The following is a 19,418-nucleotide window of genomic DNA, read 5'->3' as shown; positions in this document are numbered from 1 at the left end:
TGGCACCACTAGACAAAGCCACAGCCCAGAGAACCCACTTTTGATACCTACATGGATGCAAATCTTTGTACTTGGAGCCCTGCACCCCTACCTGTGTTGGTGTGGTACTCCAGCCCTTTTAGGATTGTGGTGGCACTACAAATGATCCAGATTTGACAAGTGTATGGCACCTCTGAATCTCTGGCAGCACCAACCTGGCACCTTCCGGCTGTGTAACTCACTCAAAGCCACTCCAGCTGGATGGACTCCCAGAAAGCCTAGTGCTCCTACTACTGTTCTCCAGGACTATTATACCCTGGCCATTGCCAGTTACATCTCCTTATTTCTCTCCGTAAGTCCTGGGGAAGTGGCTTAAGGCTATGACCAGTGTGGGCCACTTGAGCAGACCATCCCGGAACCTCTCTGCCTGATAACAGAGCCCAGGGAACAGCTCAGAATTCTCACAGCATTGGAAGCCCCCTTCTTGAGCTCTGCAAGGCCAGTGAATTTAGCAGCTCACATCTGGTTTCCTTTGGTGTGGGGTGTAAAGTAGATCACTCTTCCTGCTCTCAGCTGATGTTGCCTCATCGTAGCATGTGTTTTCACTGTACACTCGGTGTTGATGAATGAATAGCCTGAGCTATGCCACTATATCTGTTGAGATGGAAATGAGAATTTATAAATGGGCCTCTGGCACCGCAACCATTGTCATAAGTGTTACAGCTTTTTGTTCATTGCTGCTTCTCAGCTAGCACTGGCTTCATCTTGGAAATATGGAAGATGGTTCTATCCCCCAAATACAGAGTAAGTCTCTTGGTAGATTGCCCTTAAGTCATCAGCTCAATCCTTCCTCAACAGGCTCCATGAGGTAAGAAGTGGGAATCCAGCTTGTGTGAGGGCCCTGAGGCTTTGAGGGGTGAAATGATGCCCAAAGTCACAGTGGGAAGCAGCAGAGCCAGGACTGGAACCCAGACCGGACTCCAAACCACAGGCTCCTTCCATGCTTGAAAGGGCTGGACTCATGATAGTTAGTTAATAAAATCAATACAAATCTTTTATTAGAGATCTGCTCATACCATGGCTGAAATCATCTATTGTTGCTAGTTAGCCTCTCTTCTATAGCTGGGTAATGTTGTCTTGCCACTGTGTTTGCCGTCTCCCCCAAGTGAAAAGGACACTTTTTTCTTTTTAAAAATTAATCGCTCCAAGTTTTCAGGCCCAGGGGAGGCTCTCGCATTCTCCTCCTTCAGTAGTCCCGTCCAGGAAGGGTGATCTTGTGGATAAATTCATCATACTTCACTTTGCCATTGGGTTGGATATCTGCTTCCCTGAAAAGATCATCCACTGCAATAAATCACATTAATTTTTCAGTTTGGCTTTAGTGTTCCATTATAAAACAGTGAGTTCTTTGGGGACTGGAGCTCCCCTAAGGTCTTCCCTGAGCGTGCAGTTGACTATTCCTATAGACCAAGAAGTAGACCAGTGAACAGAAAGGGACAACCCACCCCTGCACTCCTGAGACCACTGATTCCATTTTGAGCTAATCGGACTTTCTGCAGGGGCAGGGAGTAGGGAGGTGTACTGGTAAGGATTCGGTCACTGATGCCACCATGTGTTTTTTTTTTTTTTTTTTTTTTTTTTTTGAAAGAGTTTCGCTCTTGTTGCCCAAGCTGGAGTGCAGTGGCACAATCTCAGCTCACTGCAACCTCCACCTCCCAGGTTCAAGCAATTCTCGCCTCAGGCTCCTGAGTAGCTGGGATTACAGGCATGTGCCACCATACCTGGCTAATTTTTGTATTTTTAGTAGAGACAGGGTTTCACCATGTTAGCCAAGCTGGTCTTGAACTCCTGACCTCAGGTAATCCACCCGCCTCAGCCTCCCAGAGTGCTGGGATTACAGGCATGAGCCACTGTGCCCGGCCCACCCTGTGCTTTTATTTTTATTTTTTCATGAAAATATGACCCCTGGGCCAGGCGTGGTGGCTCACGCTTGTAATCCCAGCACTTTGGGAGGCCGAGGCAGGCGGATCACAAGGTCAGGAGATCGAGACCACGGTGAAACCCCGTCTCTACTAAAAATACAAAAAATTAGCCGGGCATGGTGGTGGGCACCTGTAGTCCCAGCTACTCGGAGAGGCTGAGGCAGGAGAATGACATGAACCCGGGAGGCGGAGCTTGCAGTGAGCCGAGATCGTGCCACTGCACTCCAGCCTGGGTGACAGAGCAAGACTCCGTCTCAAAAAAAAAAAAAAAAAAAAAAAAAAATGACCCCTGTGCCTGTATTTCTAGAATCCTTTGGCCTGGAGTTTTTACCTTCCACAGCTCAGCCTGCAGACAGAGCGAACATCCTCCACAGCCCCAGGCTTCGGCCTGCTCCTCACTTGCCTGCCTTCTCCCCTAGCCTGGTGCTCCTCACCACCTCTGCCCCCACCCCAAGAGAGGACTTAGTGATAAGCACTGTCTGCTACCATCACCTCTTAAAAAAAAAAAAAAAAAAAAGTATGTTTGGGGGATGGGTTTTTATGAGAGAAAAATAAATCCAACTGTGTTGAGAGCCCACAGCATACAAAACTGCCATTGTTCTCCATCGCTCCAAAAAAAAAAATCACTTCATTTGCTTGTTTCTTCTGGTTCTGGATTCCTGGGATAAAATAATAGCTTGTCCCAGGTGTTGGCAAGAGCCGTTTCAGCTTGTATTCTCCACAATGGCCTCTTGGGACCAACCTACCATGGCTCTTTAGCCCGTCCTCATCTCACTGCCCTTGTTAACTTCCCAGGCCTGGACACCTTCCACACACACACACCTCTGGTCAGTTAGAAATATCCTGTGATTGATGGCTGAATAGGAACAGCTCCGGTCTACAGCTCCCAGCCTGAGCGACACAGAAGACGGGTGATTTCTGCATTTCCGTTTGAGGTACCAGATTCATCTCACTAGGGAGTGCCAAACAGTGGGTGCAGGACAGTTAGTGCAGTGCACTGTGTGCGAGCCGAAGCAGGGCGAGGCATTGCCTTGCTCGGGAAGCGCAAGGGGTCAGGGAGTTCCCTTTCCTGGTCAAAGAAAGGGGTAACAGACGGCACCTGGAAAATCGGGTCAGTCCCACCCTAATACTGTGCTTTTCCAATGGGCCTGGAAAACGGCACACCAGGAGATTGTGTCCCACACCTGGCTCGGAGGGTCCTATGCCCACGGAGTCTCACTGATTGCTAGCACAGCAGTCTGAGATCAAACTGCAAGGCAGCAGCGAGGCTGGAGGAGGGGCGCCCGCCATTGCCCAGGCTTGCTTAGGTAAACAAAGCAGCCAGGAAGCTCGAACTGGGTGGAGCCCACCACAGCTCAAGGAGGCCTGCCTGCCTCTGTAGGCTCCACCTCTGGGGGCAGGGCACAGACAAACAAAAATTCAGCAGGAACCTCTGCAGACGTAAATGTCCCTGTCTGACTGACAACTTTGAAGAGAGTAGTGGTTCTCCCAGCATGCAGCTGGAGATCTGAGAACGGACAGACTGCCTCCTAAAGTGGGTCCCTGACCCCTGAGCAGCCTAACTGGGAGGCACCCCCCAGTAGGGACAGACTGACACCTCACTCAGCCGAGTACTCCTCTGAGACAAAACTTCCAGAGGAACTATCAGATAGCAGAATTTGTGGTCTCACGAAAATCCGCTGTTCTGCAGCCACCGCTGCTGACACCCAGCCAAACAGGGTCTGGAGTGGACCTCTAGCAAACTCCAACAGAACTGCAGCTGAGGGTCCTGTCTGGTAGAAGGAAAACTAACAAACAGAAAGGACATCCACACCAAAAACCCGTCTGTACATCACCATCATCAAAAACCAAAAGTAGATAAAACCACAAAGATGGGGAAAAAACAGAGCAGAAAAACTGGAAACTCTAAAAAGCAGAGCACCTCTCCTCCAAAGGAACACAGTTCCTCACCAGCAATGGAACAAAGCTGGATGGAGAAAGACTTTGACAAGTTGAGAGAAGAAGGCTTCAGACGATCAAACTACTCCAAGCTACGGGAGGAAATTCAAAACAATAGCAAAGAAGTTAAAAACTTTGAAAAAAAATTAGACAAATGGATAACTAGAATAACCAATGGAGAGAAGGGCTTAAAGGAGCTGATGGAGCTGAAAGCCAAGTATTGAGAACTACGTGAAGAATACAGAAGCCTCAGGAGCCGATGCAATCAACTGGAAGAAAGGGTACCAGTGATGGAAGATGAAATGAATGAAATGAAGAGAGAAGGGAAGTTTAGAGAAAAAAGAATAAAAAGAAACAAACAAAGCCTCCAAGAAATTTGGGACTATGTGAAAAGACCAAACCTACGTCTGACTGGTGTACCTGAAAATGACAGGGAGAATGGAACCAAGTTGGAAAACACTCTGCAAGATATTATCCAAGAGAACTTCCCCAATCTAGCAAGGCAGGCCAACATTCAAATTCAGGAAATACAGAGAACGCAACAAAGATACTCCTTGAGAAGAGCAACTCCAAGACACATAATTGTCAGATTCACCAAAGTTGAAATGAAGGAAAAAATGTTAAGGGCAGCCAGAGAGAAAGGTCGGGTTACCCACAAAGGGAAGCCCATCAGACTAACAGCTGATCTCTCGGCAGAAACTCTACAAGCCAGAAGAGAGTGGGGGCCAATATTCAACATTCTTAAAGAAAAGAATTTTCAACCCAGAATTTCATATCCAGCCAAACTAAGCTTCATAAGTGAAGGAGAAATAAAATACAGACAAGCAAATGCTGAGTGATTTTGTCACCACCAGGCCTGCCCTAAAAGAGCTCCTGAAGGAAGCACTAAACATGGAAAGGAACAACCAGTACCAGCCACTGCAAAAACATGCCAAATTGTAAAGACCATCAAGGCTAGGAAGAAACTGCATCAACTAACGAGCAAAATAACCAGCTAACATCATAATGACAGGATCAAATTCACACATAACAATATTAACCTTAAATGTAAAGGGGCTAAATGCTCCAATTAAAAGACACAGACTGGCAAACTGGATAAGGAGTCAGGACCCATCAGTGTGCTGTATTCAGGAAACCCATCTCATGTGCAGAGACACACATAGACTCAAAATAAAGGGATGGAGGAAGATCTATCAAGCAAATGGAAAACAAAAAAAGGCAGGGGTTGCAATCCTAGTCTCTGATAAAATAGACTTTAAACCAACAAAGATCAAAAGAGACAAAGAAGGCCACTACATAATGGTAAAGGGATCAATTCAACAAGAAGAGCTAACTATCCTAAATATATATGCACCCAACACAGGAGCACCCAGATTCATAAAGCAAGTCCTCAGTGACCTACAAAGGGACTTAAACTCCCACACAATAATAATGGGAGATTTTAACATCCCACTGTCAACATTAGACAGATCAACGAGACAGAAAGTTAACAAGGATATCCAGGAATTGAACTCAGCTCTGCACAAAGTGTACCTAATAGACATTACAGAACTCCACCCTAAATCAACAGAATATACATTTTTTTTCAGCACCACACCACACCTATTCCAAAATTGACCACATAGTTGGAAGTAAAGCTCTCCTCAGCAAATGTAAAAGAACAGAAATTATAACAAACTGTCTCTCAGACCACAGTGCAATCAAACTAGAACTCAGGATTAAGAAACTCACTCAAAACTGCTCAGCTACATGGAAACTGAACAACCTGCTCCTGAATGACTATTGAGTACATAATGAAATGAAGGCAGAAATAAAGATGTTCTTTGAAACCAACGAGAACAAAGACACAACATACCAGAATCTCTGGGACACATTCAAAGCAGTGTGTAGAGGGAAATTTATAGCACTAAGTGCCCACAAGAGAAAGCAGGAAAGATCCAAAATTGACACCCTAACATCACAATTAAAAGAACTAGAAAAGCAAGAGCAAACACATTCAAAAGCTAGCAGAAGGCTAGAAATAACTAAAATCAGAGCAGAACTGAAGGAAACAGAGATACAAAAAACCCTTCAAAAAATTAATGAATCCAGGAGCTGGTTTTTTGAAAAGATTAACAAAATTGATAGACCTCTAGCAAGACTAATAAAGAAGAGAGAAGAATCAAATAGATGCAATAAAAAATGAAAAAGGGGATATCACCACCCATCCCACAGAAATACAATCTACCATCAGAGAATACTACAAACACCTCTATGCAAATAAACTAGAAAATCTAGAAGAAATGGATAAATTCCTCAACAAATACACCCTCCCAAGACTAAATCAGGAAGAAGTTGAATCTCTGAATAGACCAATAACAGGCTCTGAAATTGTGGCAATAATCAATAGCTTACCAACCAAAAAGTCCAGGACCTGATGGATTCACAGCCGAATTTTACCAGAGGTACAAGGAGGAACTGGTACCTACCATTCCTTCTGAAACTATTCCAATCAATAGAAAAAGAGGGAATCCTCCCTAACACATTTTATGAGGCCAGCATCATCCTGATACCAAAGCCTGGCAGAGACATAACCAAAAAAGAATTTCAGACCAATATCCTTGATGAACATTGATGCAAAAATTCTCAATAAAATACTGGCAAACCGAATCCAGCAGCACATCAAAAAGCTTATCCACCATGATCAAGTGAGCTTCATCCCTGGGATGCAAGGCTGGTTCAACATATGCAAATCAATAAATGTAATCCAGCATATAAACAGAACCAAAGACAAAAACCACGATTATCTCAATAGATGCAGAAAAGGCCTTTGACAAAATTCAACAACCCTTCATGCTAAAAACTCTCAATAAATTAGGTATTGATGGGACGTATCTCAAAATAATAAGAGCTATCTATGACAAACCCACAGCCAATATCATACTGAATGGGCAAAAACTGGAAGCATTCCCTTTGAAAACTGGCACAAGACAGGGATGCTCTCTCTCACCACTCCTATTCAACATAGTGCTGGAAGTTCTGGCCAGGGCAATCAGGCAGGAGAAGGAAATAAAGGGTATTCAATTAGGAAAAGAGGAAGTCAAATTGTCCGTTTGCAGATGATATGATTGTATATCTAGAAAACCCCATTGTCTCAGCCCAAAATCTCCTTAAGCTGATTAGCAACTTCAGCAAAGTCTCAGGATACAAAATCAATGTACAAAAATCACAAGCATTCTTGTACACCAATCACAGACAGAGAGCCAAATCATGAGTGAACTCCCATTCACAATTGCTTCAAAGAGAATCAAATACCTAGGAATCCAACTTACAAGGGATGTGAAGGACCTCTTCAAGGAGAACTACAAACCACTGCTCAGTGAAATAAAAGAGGATACAAACAAATGGAAGAACATTCCATGCTCATGGGTTGGAAGAATCAATATTGTGAAAATGGCCATACTGCCCAAGGTAATTTATAGATTCAATGTCATCCCCATCAAGCTACCAATGACTTTCTTCACAGAATTGGAAAAAACTACTTTAAAGTTCATATGGAACCAAAAAAGAGCCCACATAGCCAAGTCAATCCTAAGCCAAGAGAACAAAGCTGGAGGCATCACGCTACCTGACTTCAAACTATACTACAAGGCTACAGTAACCAAAACAGCATGGTACTGGTACCACAACAGACATAGATCAATGGAACAGAACAGAGCCCTCAGAAATAATGCCACATATCTACAACTATCTGATCTTTGACAAACCTGACAAAAACAAGAAATGGGGAAAGGATTCCCTATTTAATAAATGGTGCTGGGAAAACTGGCTAGCCATATGTAGAAAGCTGCAACTGGATCCCTTCCTTACACCTTATACAAAAATTAATTCAAGATGGATTAAAGACTTACATGTTAGACCTAAAACCATTAAAATCCTACAAGAAAACCTAGGCAATACCATTCAGGACATAGGCGTGGGCAAGGACTTCATGTCTAAAACACCAAAAGCAATGGCAACAAAAGCCAAAATTGACAAATGGGATCTAATTAAACTAAAGAGCTTCTGCACAGCAAAAGCAACTACCATCAGAGTGAACAGGCAACCTACAGAATGGGAGAAAATTTTTGCAACCTACTCATCTGACAAAGGGCTAATATCCAGAATCTACAATGAACTCAAACAAATTTACAAGAAAAAAACAAACAACCCCATCAAAAAGTGGGCAAAGGACATGAACAGACACTTCTCAAAAGAAGACATTTCTGCAGCCAAAAAACACATGAAAAAATGCTCATCATCACTGGCCATCGGAGAAATGCAAATCAAAACCAAAGTGAGATACCATCTCACACCAGTTAGAATGGCCATTATTAAAAAGTCAGGAAACAACAGGTGCTGGAGAGGGTGTGGAGAAATAGGAACACTTTTACACTGTTGGTGGGACTGTAAACTAGTTCAGCCATTGTGGAAGTCAGTGTGGCGATTCCTCAGGGATCTCGAACTAGAAATACCATTTGACCCAGCCATCCCATTACTGGGTATATATCCAAAGGGCTATAAATCATGCTGCTATAAAGACACATGCACACGTATGTTTATTGCAGCACTATTCACAATAGCAAAGACTTGGAACCAACCCAAATGTTCAACAACCATAGACTGGATTAAGAAAATATGGCACATATACACCATGGAATACTATGCAGCCATAAAAAATGATGAGTTCATGTCCTTTGTAGGGACATGGATGAAACTGGAAAACATCATTCTCAGTAAACTATCGCAAGGACAAAAAACCAAACACTGCATGTTCTCACTCATAGGTGGGAATTGAACAATGAGAACTCATGGACACAGGAAGGGAAACATCACATTCCGGGAACTGTTGTGGGGTGGGGGGAGGGGGGAGGGACAGCATTAGGAGATATACCTAATGCTAAATGATGAGTTAATGGGTGCAGCAAAACAACATTGCACATGGATACATATGTAACAAACCTGCACATTGTGCACATGTACCCTAAAACCTAAAGTATAATAAAACAAAAAAATTTAAAAAAAAGAAAATATCCTGTGATTCTCTGCTTAACTATCCTTCTCGAAAGTATAACCACCGTGCCTTGGCCTAAGCTGATAGTAGTTCTGAGTATTGGGACAATGTTGAGGACACTAATTCAATCTCATTTTGTGGAGAAGCTTCCACAATCAGCCAGCTGGCTAAAACGATCCTGGGGGACAGGCCAACATCAGCTCCAGGGCAGTCACTGCAGCCTCTTCCCATCTGGGCGAGGGACAGCACTTAGCCAGGTGCCAAGTCTGAGGACACCTGAGTAGAATAGCCTTTCACTCCATCTCACTTCAAAAACCCATAAAAAGCCAAAGTCCTAAAGTCAGCCTGTCCCAGGCCTCAGGAGAAGGCTTCACCCGCAGCCATTCCAAGGATGCTTTTTAATCAAACTGAAAATTGTCTTTCGATCACCCAGAGAAAGGATTCCTGCTGCTGGTATTCTTTCCATCTCCCGTGGCAATTGGGAGGGAAATCCGTGTCCCTGCTTGTCTGGAACACACCAGTTTCTGTGAAACAGTCCTCTGCTGGTTATGAGAGATGTATGTGAGTCTGGGGCCATGGCATTGCTTAGGACACAGATCATTAACCACAAAAAGAAGGGCCTGCTCCCTCTGCTGAGTCCACCTGCTGCCTAGAGGGCCGGGCAGTGTCCTGGGGGGAGTCTGGGAGGGAAGGATGACCCATGTCTTCCCTATCCATGTGAAAACAGCCACGAGAGGTGAGCCTGGAAAAGCTGGGTATGGAGACCCAGCATGCTGTTGGGCGATTATTTATTTATGGAGATAAAGTCTCATTCTGTCACCCAGGCTGGAGTGTAGTGGCGCAAGCTCGGCTCACTGCAACCTCTGCCTCCCAGATTCAAGTGATTCTCCTGCCTCAGCCTCCCGAGTAGCTGGGGCTTACAGGCGCCCGCCACCACACCCAGCTAATTTTTGCATGTCAGGCAATTTTTAAACTCTCTGCACTGTGCCTTAATGGCAGCAGCTAAAATCTGAGCAGAGTGATTTGTAGAGTGGTAGCTCAGAGGGACCTGAGGGGTCACCTACTCTACCCTCATTTCCAGCAAGGAAAGTGAGGTGGGAGAAATGAGACTCGCCTGAGGTCTCCCAACACCCAGGATTCAAACCACAACCTCAACCCTCCTCCAGTGGTTTATTGTGATTTAACCAGAGATGGAAAGTCTGTCGTTTTGAAGCCTCTTTCCAGCACCCACTTGTGACCAAGCCCAGATCTCCTGTCCCAACCACAGGCAAGCAGGGCAGCCTAACTAGAAACCCCAGGCTCTGAGGTCGAGGTCCCTGGCCTCGGGCAGAGGCAGAACTGGCTGGCTGCTGCGGATGTGGCAGGGCTAGGCAGGAGGGTCCGCAGGCTGGAAGAACAAATGCTGCAGATGGCCCGGCGTGGGGATCTCCTTGAAAGTGTACAAAGGGCTTTCCTAGAAGACCCCAGGCCTCGTCCTGCTCTGAGGCAGGAAGGCCTGCTAGGCTGCAGGAAGGTGCAAGGCAAAGATCCCTTCTCATGGGGCTCTGGAACCAGGAACCGTGCCTGTCTGTGCAGTTCTCCAACTGTCGTGGCAAAGTTCCCTGTGGAACCCCCTTCTGGAAGAGCTTAGAGCAGCCTAAGTTGGAAAGGGAACAAAGCAGCACCTCAATTCGGGAACTCGACCTCAGCAGCAACTGCAGAGACTGCTGTGATGGGAGGAGGGGCAGGGATGTCTAGACCTGCCTTCACTCCTGCGCCGCTGCTTGGGAGCCGCTCACTCCCCCTGCTTCTTTATCAGTAGAAGCAGGCGCTTGTGCTCCCAGGGGTGTCATATGCACTAGATGAAGCCCCACAGTGAGAGCTTAAACACAGGGGGAGACTAGACTGCAAGCTCCAGCTGCCCTGCCCTGTGGGGTCTAAGCTGGGTTTCCCCTAGGCTGTCCCTTCACCGTGGCAGACTTCTCCCTGCACCCCTCCAGGCCTTCTGGTTCTTCCCCAGGCTCCAGTCTAGCACCCACCTAGTGTGGCATCTGCTCACAGTCTCCTGCGCATGCATCAACAGAGGTGGTCTGTACCACCCTGGTGGCATCACCCAGGCTTTGGTGCCCTCCTCCCAACTCCATAACCCCCTCCGACTGTTGGGAGACAGGCCCCAGGCTGTTACCTTCCTTGTGGGTGAGCTTCTCCCCCAGACTCATGAGTTTTGACCGCAGGTCGGATGCCATGATGTAACCTTTCTTCTCCTTGTCCGCCATCAACATGGCTAGAAGAATTTCTTTCTTTGGGTCTTCTTGTTTTATTTGCATATGCATAATGGTCAGAAAAGTGGAGAAATCCAGCTCTCCATTTCCATCTAGGAAACCCACAAACACAGCAGAGTGAGCAGAGGGAAAAAGACTCTCGGGAAGCCAGCTGGCCTCCTGCTGGACCTGCACAGCCGGTTCAAGGGCCACTGACCAGGGAACGCCAGGATGGGGCAGTGGTCACAGTGAAGAGGATGCATCCCCTCCCACCGAGTTCCCACGACGGGCCCCTCACTGGACTGGACATTCTTCATTTCAGCAACGTCCTCAGTGACGACGCTTATCATCACCCCAAAGCTCAAGAAAGTGAGGTCCCATCCACAGATGGAGGACCGGGCTCCTCTGCTCCCTTCTAGCGCTTCCCTCCTGCCCTGAACTGGAGGGAAACAGGTCCATGTGTCCATTCCACCTTTGACAACCACCACAGCACATCTACCAGAATGGATCAGCGCCCCCACCTGGGGCCTCAAGCCTCAGTCCCAGGCTGGGCTGCTCACCTGCCTTCCCCTCACTGCAGTCTCTATCCCAGCCCCTCCTCCACGGGCCCTGGCCGGGATGTAACTGCAGGAAATCAAAACTTCCCCTGACTACAACTTTCTGCTTGGAGGGGACAGAAATAAAGGAAACCATTACCCCTTTGGAGCTGGATATGCGGGATCTCAGGTATCAGACCACTGAGCAACCCACCGCCAGGCTGCAGGCCTTCAGAGGCCCACCTGGGCCCAGCGTGGCCTGCCCCAGGGCGGGCTCCCAGCGCAACTGCAGGCATCCTCTAGTGGGGCCTCCGGTAACCCTAGCAGATGGTGGTGAACCCCCTGAGATGAGGAAGCTGGGGGCCTGAGACTGAGCAGCAGCCTGTGGGCTCCAGGTCAAGTGCTGTTCCCAGGGGACCCCCTTCCCCTGGGCCAGCCCCTCCTTCCTGAGTGTCCAGCCCCCAGTGCAAACAGCAACCCCAGCCTCTGCTGAAACTACTCCTTTTTTTCTTAGAAAAAAACACAACAAAACATAAAACTTGTTTCTGATTATGAAAAGCTGTATATGTTCTCATTGTTGAAAGTACAGGAAACAACAATAAAAGGAATAAAAATCACCCATAATTCCATCACCAGAGAGAACCACTTGGTAACATCTTGGATGGGTTTTCTTTCAGCATTTTTTTTCTAGCAATAGTTTTTAGGTCAGTCTTTGATATCAGAAGAATTGGGTCCTAATCCTGATGCCATCACTGGCTCAAGAACTTAATGGCTATAAACCTTGATCTTTGCTTGTAAAATGGAGTTAGGAGAAAGCCAGGCGCAGTGGCTCATGCCTGTAACCCCAGCACTTTGGGAGGCTGAGGCAGGCGGATCACCTGAGGTCAGGAGTTCCAGACCAGCCTGGCCAACATGGCAAAACCCCATCTCTACTAAAAATACAAAAATTAGCCAGGCATGGGGGCAGGCACCTGTAATCCCAGCTACTTGGGAGGCTGAGGCAGGAGAATCACTTGAACCTGGGAGGCAGAGGTTGCAGTGAGCCGAGATCTCACCACTGCACTTCAGCCTGGGCAACAGAGCGAGACTCTGTCTCAAAAAAAAAAATACTAAATTGAGGTTAGGAAAATGCCTACTTCATAGGGTTTTTGGAGCTAAGCACATGACAAATACCCAACAAAGGGAAATGTTTCTATCAAACAACATGGGATCGCTGTCAGCGCGGTTTTTCCCTGGGTTTGTTGTAAGTCTGCTGGAATGCCTAGATCCCGAGGTCTGTGAGATGGGGTATCACTGGTTGCTATGAGGATTCCAGGAAGCCCAGGTGAGGCACGGCACTCCTGGTCTGGGGCTGCCACAGCTGGGTCCCCAGGAGGCCTCCCTGCCACCTGCCCCTCAAACTGCTGAGCTTTTCACACCTCTACTGTCTGCACCCACCTGCCAGGCCCCTCCCCACTCCCCGTTGTTCCCACCACCACTCACCTATCCCGTGGGTCTGCAGGTGCCGCTGCACCTCCCCTGGCGTCGGGCTGGCCCCCAGGCACCTCATGGCCACCATGAGGTCGGTGGCTTTTATCTTCCCCCTCTGCTGCTTGTCATACAGGGAGAAGCATTCCTTGTACTCTGCGCACAGCCCAGAGGGAGGGTCAGCAGCGTCTAGTCACTCTCCGCCCATGCCGCCCTCCCCGTCCTCAGTCTCTTCTCCCTCTTTTCTCTTCCCTTTCCTTTTGCCTACTCCCTCCATCCCTCTCCCCCCTCCCAAGGGTGCTAGATATAGCAAATGAAAATACAGGACTGCCAAGTTAAACTGAATTCAGATAAACACTGAATATACTTTTATTGTATGCCCCAAATTTTGCATAGGACGTATACTTCTATTGGAAAAGTATTTGTTGTTTGTCTGAAATTCTAATTTAACTGGCTGTTAATTTCTCTGGCTCCTGTATTTTCTCTGGCTCCCCTTCCCTTTCTCCCTACTCCCTCCCTTCCTTCTCCCTCCACCTCTCCCCCAACCCACAGGACTAGAACTCCCAGGACAGTGCCCCTCCAGGGCCCACAGGGGAGAGGCAGGAACCCACAGCAAGGCATCCAGACCCCCAGGGCACCTCTGCAAATACAACTTTTCTGGACAATGGGAATAATAAGGCCTCAGGATTACTGTGAGAGCCAGAAATCCCAGGAGGCCTGGCAGAGTGGCCCTCATATGGTGATATGATTATCATCATCAGAGCTGGGGCATTTCTGAGCCTATTGCCCCTGCCCTGGACTCCAGGCTGCTGAACCCTCAAGCTGTCCTTGGACTCGGGCCCTGGTCCTATTCTTAGAGACTTCAAAGGGTCCTGTTGGGAAATTCTCCCAGGGTCTGAAGCCCTTTCTCCTTCGGTACTTGGTGGAGGTGGAAGGCAGCCGGAGCTAAGGCTCCCTTAAACCCACAGTCTCTGGGCCTGACACAGCTGTCACACAGACTCCAGGCCTTACACAGCCATCCCACGGGCTCCCAGCCCTGGGAGGCCCAGGAAGGCCAGCTGGGAGTTCGAGAAAAGTCCCTGGACCACACCGACTCAGCATCTGATTTAGGGGTAGGTGGGGCTGCCACCAGGACAGGAGATTCTCATCCAGCCCAGACGAGGCACCCGGGCCTGTGGGTAGAGCCGTGGAAACCCAGTGGCCTGGCGCTGGCCCTCCCAGGCTGGGGCTGAGGGCTGTTCTCTCTCCTGCTTCTCATACCACCCAGGTAGGTCCTTAGACGCCTGGACAATAGCCCCTTGGCTGATGACAGCAACAATGACAGTTCAGGTTGCTGAGCACTCCACCCCCAGGCCCTCGCTTCATCCCCACAACCCTGTGATGCGCTCCCTCATATTCCCATGTGCAGACAGGACATTGAGAGCCTGGCTGTGGGTGGCTCTGCCCACCAGGCCACACTGCCTTCAGTTCCAAGGCAGACACCACTGAGTACAGCAGGGTGAGGGAGAGGATGCAGAAGGAGTCCCCAAATCCCCAGCCCAGACCAGGGGTCCCTTCATATTCCCTAATGAAGGCACTCAGGCCCCCCGGTAGGATTTCAGGGGGGTCACTAAAGACAGGCAGATCTCCATGTACCCTTTAGAGATAAATTCGCGGCCTTTGTGGAGAGACTGAGAGGAAACCCCCAGCCCCGCACACCTGCCCTTTCAGAACATTCCAGAGCCTGAGCTTCCGAAGGGGCAAACCAAAGACAGGATCAGGTGGCAGGGGCCGAAGAGGCCCAGGGGAAGCAGGGCCAGAGCCTGGCCTAAGACCCCAGCTTTAGTTCCCATAAAACCCAATTGCCTGCAAGAGAGCCCAGCGCCAGAGGGGACAATGCCATCACCTCACGTCAGGGGGACAGAGAGAGGGCTGCCCCAATCACAGAGCTTAACCTTAGCACTACAGGGGGTGCCCCTGGGGACCTCTCATAGCCACCTCACCTTGTCTTTCTGTCTGGGTTTGCTCTTGGGTGAGGGTGGGCCCAAGGCCCACTGCTGTCCCTGCCTGACCTGTGCTGGAAGGTGCTCATCGCACCCATGGGGTCCAGAATCAGCCTGGATCTGCAGATGGGGGCACTTCACCACTCCCTGACAAGCCCTGTCAGTCACTGGGGGCCTGTGGTCCTTGCCAGCAGCAGGGCCAGGACTCAAATAGAGGCCCACCTCCTAACAAACCTTCACATCAGATACGTGCTGTATCCCTGCCTCAGACGCCTTTAAAGACCTGGAAGGCCAGATCTGAACTTGGAATTCCTGCGCTGGAACAAGACAACAGGGTGCTGGAGACCCAGCTGGGCTTCCCGCTGGCCCCTTCCTCCACCCTCTCTCCACTCTCCCTCCTCACCTCCCGGCTCTCCTTCCTGCTTTTTCTCCTGCCAGGTCAGCCCTCTAACATACTAGCACATATATTTCACCACATTCCCCTCCCTGGATGGTGACCCCCCGTGAGGAAGGGATTTTCATCTTTGTGTTCACTGTTGTATGTAGCTCTAGTGCCTGGAACGGGGCTGGCACAAAGAAGGGACACAAACATTTGTTGAATGAAAGGATTAATTGGGTTAAATGAATTGGATTAGAAATCCCCTTTAAGCCTTCTCTTTGAAAATGCAAATCCCCCGGGACAAGAAAGAGACCTGTGCAAGGCCTAGGATAACACCAGCTGTGCTGGATGTTTAACTACCAGCTCTGATCATATATGTACTCGTGTCCTCTGCACCATACAAACATAAAGGATGTGTAGCACACAATTTATAAATAATACGGTAATGTACACTATTCTTCTATCTAGGGCTGGGCGCAGTGGCTCACGCCTGTAATCCCAGCACTTTGGGAGGGCGAGACAGGAGTATCGCTTGGGCCCAGGAGTTCAAGACCAGCCCAGACAATACAGTAAGACCTCATGTCTACAAAATATTTACAAATATTTTGTGTGTGGTGGTGCATGCCTGTAGTCCCAGCTACTCAGGAGACAGAGGAGGGAGAATCCCTTGAGTCTGGGTGGTGAAGGTTGAAATGAGCGGAGATCATGCCATTGCACAGAGCAAGACTCTGTCTCAAATAAATAAATAAATTCCATCTAGCCACTTGATTACCACAAATGAGTTTTGCCAACTTTTTTTTTTTTTTTTTTTGAGACAGAGTTTTGCTCTTGTTGCCCAGGCTAGAGTGCAATGGCACAATTTCGGCTCGCTGCAGCCTCTACCTCCCAGGTTCAAGTGATTCTCCTGCCTCAGCCTCCCAAGGAGCTGGGATTACAGGCATGTGCCACCATGACCGGCTTTTTTTTTTTTTTTTTTGAGACAGAGTCTCGCTCTTGTCGCCCGGGCTGGAGTGTAGTGGCTCGATCTCGGCTCACTGCAACCTCCGCCTCCTGGGTTCAAGTGATTCTCCTGCCTCAGCCTCCTGAGTAGCTGGGATTACAGGTGCCTGCCACCATGCCAGGCTAATTTTTGTACTTTTAGTGGAGATAGGGTTTCACCATGTTGGCCAGGCTGGTCTCGAACTCCTGACCTCAGGTATCTGCCTCCCTCGGTCTCTCAAAGTGCTGGGATTACAGGCATGAGCTACTGCACCTGGCCAGTTTTGTATTTTTAGTAGAGATGGGGTTTCACCATGTTGGCCAGGCTGGTTTCAAACCCCTGACATCAGGTGATCCACCCACCTCGGCCTCCCAAAGTGCTGGGATTACAGACGTGAGCCACCGCACTTGGCCCAAGTTTTGCCAACTCTTATATCCATTTTTTTTTTTCAGACGGATCTCACCTGTCCCAGGCGTGATGGATCATGGCCAATCGCCACGGTCACCCCTGCCTGGGACTACAGGCGCCCGCCACCACGCCCGGCTAATTTTTTTTTGCATTTTTAGTAGAGACGGGGTTTCACCGTGGTCTCAATCTCCTGACCTCGTGATCCGCCCGCCTCGGCCTCCCAAAGTGCTGGGATTACAAGCGTGAGCCACCGCGCCCAGCCACGCCAACCTATAGTTTCGATTCAACCATGATTGGACAAATGAAGCTGCGCGCCAATGAGTGCGATTCTTTTTCCAATGAATGTATGGTCATTAAACCTGACGTGATCTACTGTTAAACTATTTCTCACCCTTGTACCAAATACATTCATTAAATTGAAACTTCTTTCAAATCTCCATCTCCACTGATCACAATAGGGTTGTCTTTTTAACTTTTTGTATAGATAGATGTAGGGATTCAAACACTGTTTGATCCTACATTATTTAATAATGGCTGATATTAACATCCTGCTTGCAAAATTCCTAAAACTATGGCTCTTGCTAGCTGTAGTGAGCCAGCCCCAGCCCACATGTGGATGACACCTGGCTGTGCCTGGGCCAGCGTCCAGCATGTAACTGACATTATTCCCCCCCTGTCCGTAGCTCGCAGCAGCCTGGTGAGGTGGCATATCCCTACTTCACAGGTGAGAAAACCGAGGCTCAAGGGTGATTAGGCTTCAGGTCTGCTGCCTCCAAAGCCCCTGTTCTTCCCACTTCGCTAGGCCACCCCGTCCAGTCTTTCACACACTCATTAAACACTGGTGGCCACTTTCTTGGTGTCAGATACTGGGATACAAAGAGAATTTACCTTCTTCCCTTCTGGGAGCTTTGGCTATCCCAGGAGGGACAGTCAGTGAGCCTCAAAACCAGGAATGGGTGGGAGGATGCTGAGGCTGAAGGCTGGACTCCAGCCCTCAGTCCACCATTCAGTATCACCTTTAGACCTGGACAAGAGGGCGCTGCCCCGGGCCCTGTGTTTTAAAAGTCTCTGCTCCTGCCCTGACCCTCCTCTTGGGATAAAGAGTTCCAGGGGTCTACATGGAGGTGCCCACTTGGAGCTCCCAATTCTTGCCCCTCTAGACCAAGCTCGGAATACCTAGAACTCTGGAACTCCTGCCCAGGGAGCCCTAACCCCACTTGGCTGGGCTCTCAGGACCCTACCCTGGATCACAAGGGCCCAAGGTGCCTGTAATTTCATCTCCAGTGGTCAGCGAAGGACTCACTGAGAAGGCGATGTTTCAGCAGAGACCTGGAGAAATGGGATGCCTCGGGGGACTCTCAGGCCCATTGACATCCACTGTTGGGACAGGTTCAGGGTCACAACCTCAAGGAGCAGCTGGCTGTGCCTCCTGGGCCTCTCCTGCCAGGTGCAGGAGGGCTGCAGCCATGAGGCTCCCCTGGCTCAGGTCTGGGCCCCCGAGTTCTTTGTAACCCAACTCTTTGCTCTTGGCCTTCTGGAAATAGAACCCTGCACGGTGTGAAACTGAAGCCTGGTCGAGGGCTGGCAGAGTAGGCGACCCAGGGAATAAAGTGCTCATGCCCAAACCAGGCTTGATGCCAGGGCAAAAGGGGCTCAGTGGACCCTCCATTTTACAGATAGGGAGACTGAGGCCCAGAGAGTAGACACATCCTGCCCGAGAGTGCAGACCTGGCCTCTGTTCTGTCTCAATTACAAAGCCCCTCCTCTTTCCCTGCTGTCAGCCACACCTTTAATGGTCTCTCTCTCCATCCCCAGTCCCGTCAGTCCCCAAATCCAACTGGGCAGGTTCTGGAGGGAAACCTAGTGAGCTCTGTCTTAGCGCCCTAGCTTGTAAGTCACACTGAGAAGTATAAAGCCACATGTCTATTTTGGAGGCTTACCCCCAACCCCCACCCTACCAACGGCAGCCTCCCTGCAGCTCTTGGCCCTGGGTGGGCCCAGCTCTCCCCCAGCCACCTTCCTTCCCACCAAGAACACATGAGCAGAGCAAATTGCTTAATGAGACCCATATTTTGCTGAGTTGCTAATTAAAGAACAAACCCAACCTACCATTAATTTGGTCTTGGGAAAGAAACTTGGCCTGCAGCAGAGAAAGGAAAACAGTCAGGGGAGGGCTCCACCTGAGGCTCACACCCCCAGCCCTGGCCAGGCCAACACAGACCCTCACTCACCATCCTGGGGCCTTGGCTGCTACCCGTGGGCTTGCTGCTCCCAGAACTGCGTTCAGTTCCCTTTTCTCCAGCCTCAAGTCTAAAGTCTGCCAAGCTGGGTGGAGGCCCGGGTAATAAATGCTCGGCTGCCATGGAGACCGGGCCCGACGCCACCAGGGTCAGATTCCAGCTTCCTGAGCACAGCTCATGACCCGCCACCTGGGCAGGTTGGATTTTTGAGGAAACGGGGCTGCAGAAGGCTCTCCCTGGGCTCGGAGTCTCTGCC

General features: G+C 49.1%; 1 protein-coding gene across 4 annotated transcripts; it reads right to left on the bottom strand.

Moving 5' to 3' along the window:
- Positions 1-660: 660 nt before the first annotated feature.
- On the bottom strand, positions 661-19,409 carry CALML4 (calmodulin like 4). 4 transcript variants are annotated; one of them, XM_032175716.2, is made up of 4 exons: positions 19,154-19,409; positions 19,032-19,062; positions 11,096-11,284; positions 661-1,323 (listed from the first exon to the last, which is right to left on the bottom strand). In XM_032175716.2, the coding sequence occupies exons 1-4, from the start codon at positions 19,283-19,285 to the stop codon at positions 1,226-1,228; spliced, it is 450 nt and encodes a 149-aa protein (XP_032031607.1). In that variant the 5' UTR covers positions 19,286-19,409; the 3' UTR covers positions 661-1,225. The 4 variants fall into 4 exon arrangements, with proteins under 4 accessions (XP_032031607.1, XP_032031608.1, XP_032031609.1 ...); XM_032175717.2 differs by lacking the exon at positions 19,032-19,062 and adding an exon at positions 13,190-13,330 and having other exon boundaries at positions 19,154-19,207; XM_032175718.2 differs by lacking the exon at positions 19,032-19,062 and having other exon boundaries at positions 19,154-19,220.
- Between the last annotated feature and the right edge of the window lie 9 nt (positions 19,410-19,418).

Source organism: Hylobates moloch, unplaced genomic scaffold (assembly GCF_009828535.3).
Source record: "Hylobates moloch isolate HMO894 unplaced genomic scaffold, HMol_V3 SCAFFOLD_14, whole genome shotgun sequence".
Taxonomy (NCBI): domain Eukaryota; kingdom Metazoa; phylum Chordata; class Mammalia; order Primates; family Hylobatidae; genus Hylobates; species Hylobates moloch.
The sequence above is the reverse complement of the archived record's forward strand: the minus strand, read 5'-3'. Positions and strand labels throughout refer to the sequence as shown.